Source organism: Nicotiana sylvestris, chromosome 4 (assembly GCF_000393655.2).
Source record: "Nicotiana sylvestris chromosome 4, ASM39365v2, whole genome shotgun sequence".
NCBI classification, from domain to species: Eukaryota; Viridiplantae; Streptophyta; class Magnoliopsida; order Solanales; family Solanaceae; genus Nicotiana; species Nicotiana sylvestris.
Window position 1 is genome coordinate 150,730,965 of NC_091060.1, and position 9,837 is coordinate 150,740,801.

Genomic DNA, 9,837 nt, shown 5'->3' on the forward strand with positions numbered 1-9,837 from the left:
AAACATTATAGACGAATCTAAGATTCCTTCATCTGCAACAGTAAATCCTGAAACATTTATAATGTCATGCACATGCGTGTAAATATCGTGTCATGCATAGGTAGTAGGTGTACATAACATCATCAAGCCTTTGAGGCCCATCATATCATCTCGGTCACTGTGAGCAAAATCATCAACATATACTAGCTGATCAGGTAGTGGTGCATATATAATGCCATAACCTGTTCCCATATTCCATATACATATAATATACGCGTATATAATGTCATCTGATCATGGGTCAATGTACATGTATAAATGAATGAAATGCATAAAAAATATGTTAATAAGATCAATATACCTTTCAGATAAACTTTATCGACTACGTATTATTTTGAGACTCATGAATAGAAGATATAATAATATGTCACATGGGGAATCAAGAACATAGACACCCCTAGTACTTCTATGAATAGAGTTACTTACGAAAGCTGTGCGTTTGCTCGTTTCGTTTGCATCATTTGGATCATGCCAAAAAGAAAGAAGGGATAGCCTTAACATACCTGAGCTGGTTCTCTGGACAATCCTTCTAACACACGATAATTGTAACAAAACTCGTGACAGCAAGATCGGAGTAGGGAAAAATCCGTATGATATTCTTGAGAAAGATTATACCAGGCTTCTTTAGAATTGCAAAAATGTCACGTTGCTAAAATGCTTAAGGAATTTTTGCTTGAATTCTTGTTGAAGCAGAAATGTCACATTACTAAGTTGCCTACCATTTTGATATAAGCACCTCTCTTTCAAGTAGATAGGTCTTATGCTTTAAATGGTGTGGGCAGCACACGCTAGGTGACTAAGCCCCATAATCTACTTAAATGAGCCAACTTTCAATCATAATTTAAGAGTCATAATTAAGAATTATTTCAACTTACTTAAAATACTACTCACTTTTAACATACCTTATACACCTTACTATCATGATCATGTTGTACCTTGTATAACACTAGTCCATAAATACCGGTTACTATAGCTCGAATCGTATTTTATTCCAAATTGACAATCTTCAATGAAACTCATTTTTTATTCATTTACCCTTTATCCTTCATGGCACTTTACTTATCGCCTATTATAAATAGCATAAATGCTCATAACATTTTTTGAAAAGGGGAGTGAAGAAGAAAACAACAAAAAAAAAAGATGCTGAAGAAGACCATGAATAGTGATTTGGTCACTATTCATCGGCCATAACTCTTTCATCCGGAGAGGGAACACTACAAAATTGGTCTTAAAAGAACACCATTATCATCACAAACAACCTCCCTTTGTTTTTTCACTAATTTCTATATCAAGAAGTTACAGATCTTAAGTCTAGTTTTATTACTGTAGCAACACATCTCTCTTGTTGAATTATCTAGCAGATATTCGATCTAGATTTTGGCTACTATTAATGTAGCATCACGTTTCTTCAGTGTTTTACAACTTTCACGCAAAGTATCCAGATTTTGAAGAACTCCTTGTAGTATTAGAATCGTCCTTAGTGTTTTGGTAGAGTGCTGCCATGGCCAGTGGCCAGCCACCCTCTCACGTTGGGCCACCTCCACAACCACCCCCAACATCACCCAGCCTTCTAATGGCACAAAACCTATGGACTATGCAAATGCTGTAAAACCTACGAATAGCACTTCGACAATGCAAGAATGTGCAGATGTAGTTGAGCCAATTCCTCCAAGACAAGCCCATATATTTCAAGGACAACCAACTGTACGATTTTCTGAAGTAGAAGTTGAACGCATGAATTTAATGGAAGGTTTGCAACAGGCCGTTGTTTGCAAATTTTCATACCGATGGCCAGATATCAATGAAATACGTCGCATTGTTCCTTTACAGTGTGGTATCAAAGCTAAATGCAACATTGGATATCTACGTGATAGGCACATTTTGATTCGTTTTTCATTATGGCAAGATTATGTAGACTTCTCGTCAAAAGGTGTGTATTATGTAAAGGATAAGCTTGGAAATGAATATCAATTAAGAACCTTGATTTATGATGCTAAATTTAAAGTTGACGAAGAGACTCCTAAGGTAATAGCGTGGATCTCATTCCCTAATCTGCTGCCTACTTATTTTGTAAGAGAAAGCTTGTTCTCCCTAGCTTCTACAGTCGGTAAACCCCTCCATTTGGACTTGGCTATTGTCAAGAAAACTAGACCTAGTTGTGCTTGCGTGAAAGTATTGGTGGACCTGCTAACAGACCTGCCTAAGAAGGTTCGATTAGACATTGTTAATGAGCCTACTGGAGATATTAGAACTGAGTGGGTGATTATAAAATATGACTATCTACCAAAGTATTGTAAGGAATGTAAGCTTTAGGGCCATGATGTGTTCGAATGCTGGAAAATTCATCCTGAACTAATGGCCAGCAGAAATGATGAAAAGAAGGCTTCAACTGATGCTGTAGTGCAGCCTAACAAGGACAACAAAACAAACAATGCTCCAATAATGGTTCTTACAAGTGGGAAAGTTGTTGGCAATCAAGTTGCTCAATCGAAGGAGGTCAAAGATAGGAGAGTGCAAGCAAAAGAGAAGCAGGCAGCAGATTTAGCAAATACTGGACAAGAAATCGTGGCTGTAAACAATCAAAAAGGAATTACACAGCAAGTTCAGACAACAAATAGTTTTGCATGTTTAGAAGTGGAAAACAGTGAAGAACTTTGTACAAATCAGCTCATTGACAGTGTTGTCCGAAATGCCTCCAAGTCCATAATTCTTGTGACTGAAAATAATGCAGACCCCATTAATATTCATACAGTTGCGGAGAATGAGTCAGAAGAGATGCAATTTGATTTTTCGACTTGACAAATGGTACAAAAGGTAACTTCACCTAGTTCATCTAGGAGACCATTAGCTATGTTAGAACCAAAGAAACTGAACCATGCAACACCTACTTTCAATCCTACAACAATAAGAAATCATGCAACAAATAGGGAATCAACAGCAGATTGTGTACAACAAGATTTGGGGAATGAGCAACATTTTAACAATTACTCAACTGCCCAATGGGTGCAAGAAGCATTCAAAAATAATATAGTTCAGGCCAATACCTCATGTCAAGACATTCCTTCACAGGACACCAAAGTTGAACAACATTTAACAAACAATAAAGAGAATGACTTAATTGAAGATACAAATTTTGAGAAATTCAGGACCAATGAAAAAGATAAATGGGCAGGAGGGAGATTATGGATCAACCAAATAGAGGAAGTCTTAGCAGATGGGCAGATTCCAAATACAATGCATAGTGAAAAAGAATTTGGAGGAAATGAAGTGGAAGATGAGAATCAAAGTGTTAATTTTAATGCCAATGCAATCAATATTCAAACCATAAGTGAATGCACAAATGCAGCAGAAGAAAAGACAAAAGAGGGGAACATCAATATTATAGATCCAGAAGGGATTTTACATAATGATTTTAGTAATGTCTTGAAAGAAGCTAAAAATGCAGACAAGAACCAACAGAAAAATTCAGACAAGAACCAAGAGAAGACAATGCAAGTCTATGCAAAAAGTGTTGTACCATTGAGCACAGGGAAGGATGTAGCAGGAAGTGTTGTTCCATCGAACAATACACAGCTGTTGACAAATGAACTTGAAGAAAAATATGCTGAACTTACCAATCAGGAAAAAGATGCTAAACTTACCAATCAGGCATATGATGTTGTGACATCAAAAGAAGCAATAGAAGCACATGACCAAGTTGGCCACGCAGAACTTAAAGGTAGAGACATGGATGAGGAATCCACTACACAAAATTTCCTTAATGTTGCCAAGCAGGGTGATCTGTCGCCAAGGCTTATTGATAGAGTAAAATCTGTAACAAAAGGAAAAAAGAAATAGTCAAAACAGACATCTACTGTCCCAGCCAGTGGAGTACAAACAAGGAGAACACTGTCCAAACCCCAAAACATTTAATGGATGCAATTATATGGAATGTAAGGTCAGTAAATACAATGCAAGCATTTGAAAGGCTGATTACAATGCACAAAAAATATCACTTTGAGTTCATAGGAATCCTTGAGCCTATGCAATAGTCTCACAAAATGGAGAGGTATAAAGAAAGAATTGGTTTGGCACAGGCTGTGGTGAATGTATCAAACAAGATTTGGGCTTTTATTGATGAAATATTTGAGGTTACTATTCTGTATAACATGACTCAACAACTGACTTTGAGATTAACGCACACTGAAACACATGTTGAGCTCATCCTTACACTAGTTTATGCCAAATGTGATCGCATTGAAAGAATTGAACTATGGGATTCTTTGTATGCAATGACATCAGATATGACACTACCATGGCTAGTTGGAGGCGACTTTAGTGTGATATGGGATGAGGAAGAGAAATTTGGAGGCTTACCAGTTTCTCTCATTGAAGTAGATGACTTTAGGCATTGCATCAATACCTGCAACTTGACAAATTTGGGATTTAAAGGAAGCATATTTACATGGTGGAATGGAAGATCAGAGGAAGTCTGCATTTTTAAAAGATTGGACAGATGTTTTGGCAATCATGAATTGCAACAGACCTTTCCTGGATTGGAGGTAACTCACCTGTCCAAAATTGGGTCTGATCATTGCCCAATGCTGCTGAAATGTGATATAGAAACTCCTCCAATTAAGAAGTCATTCAGATTTCTTAACTTCTGGACTAAGCATGAAACCTTCATAGATTTAGTAAAGGAGAATTGGAATGCTGATTTTAGTGCTAACCCTTTCTGCATTTTTAACTACAAGTTAAAGAAGCTTAAGAAAGCACTATCTACCTGGAGCAGAGCTACATATGGGGATATATTCCAGAAGATTGCAAGCCTTGAGGAGGTGGTCTTGGTTCATGAAAGACAATTTGAAGTCAATCCTACACAGATGATTAGACAAAGATTACAACAGGTCCAAGCTGAAATGATTAAATATCTTGCATTAGAAGAAGAATTCTGGAGACAAAAAGCTGGCATGTTATGGTTCAAAGATGGTGATAGAAACACTAAATTCTTCCATGCTCAAGTTAATGGGAGAAGGAAGAGACTGAAATTATCAAGGATCCAGAATAGCCTTGGTAACTGGATTGAAGAAGATCACTTAATAGCAGAAGAAGCACTAAAGTTCTACAAGGATCAATTTACTGAGAGCGCAGTCCCAAATGATTTCGATATTCTAAATCATGTACCTTCAATGGTAGATAGTGATCATCATGAAAGATTGATGGCCTTGCCTTCCAATGAAGAAGTGAAGAGAGCAGTTATGGGGTTGAATGGAGACTCAGCTGGTGGACCGGATGGTTTCATTGGAGCCTTTTACCAAACATGCTGGGAAATTATTGAAGAAGATGTTGTCCAAATGGTCAAGGCTTTCTTTTGCAGTTAGCGGCTGCTAAAGAGTGTTGTGCACACAAACCTGGTTTTATTACCAAAGAAAAAAGAAGTTATGACCTTTGCAGATATGAGACCAATCAGTCTTAGTAACTTTGTTAACAAGATTTTCTCTAGGGTTATTCATGAGAGGTTGGTTGAATTATTACCAAACATAATCTTAGAGGAACATGCAGGTTTTGTGAAGGGCAGGAGCATAGTTGAGAATGTACTGTTAACTCAAGAAGTCATTACGGATATCAGGTTGAGAACAAAAGCAGGTCCAAACGTTGTGATTAAGCTTGATATGAAAAAAACTTACGACAGGCTATCATGGCTATTCCTGACCAAAATACTAAGGAAAATGGGATTTTCTGAAGCTTTTATTGGCTTGATCTTTAATTTGATTGGGAACAATTGGTACTTTGTGCTTATAATTGGCCAGCCTAATGGTTTCTTCAAATCATCGAGGGGAGTTAAACAGGGTGACCCTTTGTCACCAACTCTATTTATTCTAGCAGCAGAAGCACTTTCTCGGGGATTGAATTCACTACACACTAACCTGTATTTCTGTGGATTTGGAATGCCAAAATGGAGCCCAAAAATAAATCATCTATCATACGCTGATGATACAATCATTTTCTGCTCATCTGATGAAACTTCATTGAGACTTGTCATGGAGTTTCTGCAAGCCTATGAATCATCATCTGGTCAACTGGTGAACAAAACCAAATCAGCCACATACCTGCATCATTTAACGGATAATGAGGTGATTAACAAGGTGGAAATAATTATAGGTATATGAAGACAATATTTCCCTATGACCTATCTTGGTTGTCCTATTTTTTATGCAAGAAGAAGGGGAGACTATTACCAGGGATTAATCACCAAGGTTATGGACAAACTTCAGTCATGGAAGGGCAAACTCCTATCTGTATGAGGCAGAGCTGTTTTAATCGCAAATGTCCTGCAGAGTATCCCAATTCATATGCTGTCAGCAGCCAATCCTCCAAATTATGTGATCAACAAATTACATAGCATTTTTGCCAAGTTTTTCTCGAGCAGCAATGTCGGAGACAACACTAGACATTGGGCGTCTTGAACTAACCTTTGTATGACTTTTGACGAGGGAGGCATAGGCTTCAGGTCCCTGCATGACGTATCGAAGGCACTGTTCTGCAAATTGTGGTGGAATTTCAGGACTAAGCTCACTTTGTGGAGTGCATTTATTAGTCAAAAGTACTGCAAGAAACTAAATGCAGTAATTGTACCTTGGAAACGTGGATCCCGTGTGTGGAGAAAAGTGCTAGAATGTAGGGATTTGATTGAGCATCAAATCTACTGGAAACTGAGAATGGGATCAGCTCAATTCTGGTTCGATAATTAGACTGAGATGGGAGCCTTATATTTTCAGGTGCCTGCAGAGTTTGGTATCGATGAGGATATTCATAATGTCAACAATATGGTTGAAAATGGTATGTGGAATGTGGATAAAATGTTTGAGGGCCTACCTGAAGATTTGGCAAACCACATTGTGCAGAATATTAGACCACCAACTGAAAGTTCACAGCTAGATACTCCTTTCTGGATGCTTGAAACAAGGGGACATTTTACAGTAAAATCTGCATGGGATTACCTGCGAAGAAGAGCCAACCCAAAATTAGCTTACAAGATGATATGGGTAAAAGGTTTACCTTTCAAGATATCCTTCTTCCTGTGGAAGGTGTGGAAAGCCAAACTGCCACTTGATAATTTCTTGCGTAAAATATGATACTCCATGCCATCTAAATATTGGTGCTGTGCTGATCCTAAGGAGGAGTCTTTAGTACATTTGTTCTTCACATCAAATGCAGCTAGAAGTATTTGGAGTTACTTCCTGAGGAGAGCAGGAATTGCATTAGATGGGTTGTCATTACATCAAGCAATTACAAAGTGTTGGACAGCACCAATAGTACCTAGATTGAAGCCAGTGTTACAAGCTTTACCTGCATTCATTGTATGGGAACTTTGGAAGAGAAGAAACAGTTTGAAATATGGAGAAGCAATGTCAGTGAGCAAAGTTATTTACCAGGTGTCATCTACTTTGCAATCACTGGTCCAACTGAAAAAGCCAGGACTACAGGTGCCTCACAAGTGGCTGGACTTACTGACAATAATGGAGCAATACACACCTCGACTGAAATATGATAAAATGTTATGGGAATTTCCTTCAAGAGGATGGATCAAAGTGAATATGGATGGAGCATGTAGAGGGAATCCAGGGAGGAGTTCAATTGGTTTCTGCATAAGGGATGAGGCAGGTGATTTGATATATGCAGAAGGAAGGGAGATTTCTGAAGGAACCAACAATGAATCAGAAGCGGTAGCTATTGTGGAGGTATTGAAGATGTGCAAAAATCTTAATTATTGCCGGATATGGCTGCAGACAGATTCTATGCTATTAAAGAACATTATAGAGGAATCATGGAAGTCTCCATGGTATATTACTGAACATGTAGGGGAGATTTTAATATTGAAGGAACAAAGTACCATCAAGGTCACACACATTTTCAGAGAAGGGAATACATTAGCAGACCATCTTGCCAATTACGCTCTCGATGAAGGAAATACTGAATGCCATGGTTTCTGGGATCTGGACTCAAAAGGAAGGAGGATTATTAACGAAGATAAGATACAATGTCCTTACATAAGAGTGAAAGTTGCAAGGAATTAGAAGGAAAAGAGGATTCATTTTGTTATCACACTCGAATCATTCTGGAGGAGAGTTTGGATAGCAATTTTTTGGCTAACTTTGTTCACTTTTTTGCAGGTATTTCATCGAAGCTAAAGCCTAATCTTATAGTAGAATCTGAAATGGTGGTATTAATGCATTGCATTCAATCCACTGGGAGGACATTAAAGATGGGCTTTCGCACTTTTACAATATATTATACATGGAAACGACTCACGTCAAAGGGAAGTAATGCAATAGCATGGGAAATAAGCTGAGCACGTATTTTTTAAGAAGTTATGCACATTATCAGAAGCCAAATGGTTTAGAGTGTGCACCAACATGTAACGGATCTGAGCAAAGGACTGAAAGAAATCAATTCAGCATGCGAGTTGGAAACACAAGATACATATGCTTTCAGACAAGAACTGGAAGCTCACTTTTTCGATAATGCAAATGAACGAGTATTTTTTAATACAACTAACTGTGCATTGTGGCATTTACTGATTCATAAAAATCTTTTCATGTGCACACATGGGTTACTATGGAAGGCATGGCAGACAACACATGCTGTCGAGCAAAGGAATCACATGGAAAGGTGTAATACACATGGAAAGTTATCTAGGATACATAAAAGTATGCAATACTTTCGGATAATGGTACTATGGGATATAATTCTTTATGCTTCAGCTGTATGTGGAGCTCACGTGCTTCTGGATTCTACAGCACAAAGCTGTCTCTATTGGTTAGCTCAATCGAGGAATCAAAAGGATCGCAGCAATAGGGACAAAAGAGCCTCTAGATCGACATTGCATGTTTTCTGCAGATCACGCATGGCAGCAGATGCACGCATCATGCACGCTTTTTATGCTGTCCAATGTTATGCGATCAACATGTGGGAGAGACTATTGAGGAATATTGATACACGAACGGATGCTGGCAGCTTTATCCAAATCAGCTGGGGCGTGATTTTTTGGGAAGACATTGTAAATTCGAACAGGGATGCTCGGTAGTTTTCAAATGGAATTGCACGCCAAGAGTTACTCCTGAAAGTAACTTGAGTGTTATGGAGAGCATGTGAGTCTACTGAAAAGGGGAGCATGGGCCAAATCTCTTGGAATTAATACCAGCATGCTAGGGATTTTAGAGGAGCTCAGGTTTATATTTGTTTAATGATGGAGGATGAAGGGAACTCGATAAGATCTAGTCAAATGAGTGGAAACAAATTACAGCATGCGTGTTGGAAACAAAAGAGAAAACAGGTGTCGACAAAAGCTGGAATTGCTACAAATAACCGGGAATTTTTAATAGAAGGCACGTTGCATTGTGTGCTGTAAAAGCCTTTCACATGCACATTTTACATATGAAAGCCTGGAAGACAACAAATGCTGTCGAACAAAAATGGAATGTTATCTTGGATGCAGACTTGTATTTTACAAAGTTTAATAGAATTAATGTGATATCAATGTTGAGTGCAACACTCAATTTTGATAATAGGCTATTTGTTAAACTCAAATTTTATTCCTTTCATTTCGTAGGATATCATGACATTGTATTTTGTCTTTTATTTTGTTATAAATAAAACTAGCCCTAGGCGTTTGCCTAGCGGATTGACTAAAAAAATAAATAAATGCTCATAACCTGAAAAATAATCTCATCCCTGAGTCTACGTCGATTAACTTACGACGAAATTTTTACGTACGAAATGCGGGATATAACATCCTTCCCCCTTAGAAATATTTGT

The 9,837-nt window shown here is 37.9% G+C and overlaps 1 protein-coding gene across 1 annotated transcript; it reads left to right on the forward strand.

Moving 5' to 3' along the window:
• The first annotated feature begins 4,079 nt into the window (after positions 1 to 4,079).
• Positions 4,080 to 5,399, forward strand: LOC138890342 (uncharacterized). Its single transcript, XM_070173722.1, has one exon. It carries the CDS (start codon positions 4,080 to 4,082, stop codon positions 5,397 to 5,399), a length of 1,320 nt encoding a protein of 439 aa, XP_070029823.1.
• Positions 5,400 to 9,837: the final 4,438 nt, after the last annotated feature.

Excerpts from the sequence above, each read along its gene's own strand:
- LOC138890342 (XM_070173722.1), top strand. The coding sequence starts at position 4,080 with ATGGAGAGGTATAAAGAAAGAATTGGTTTGGCACAGGCTGTGGTGAAT.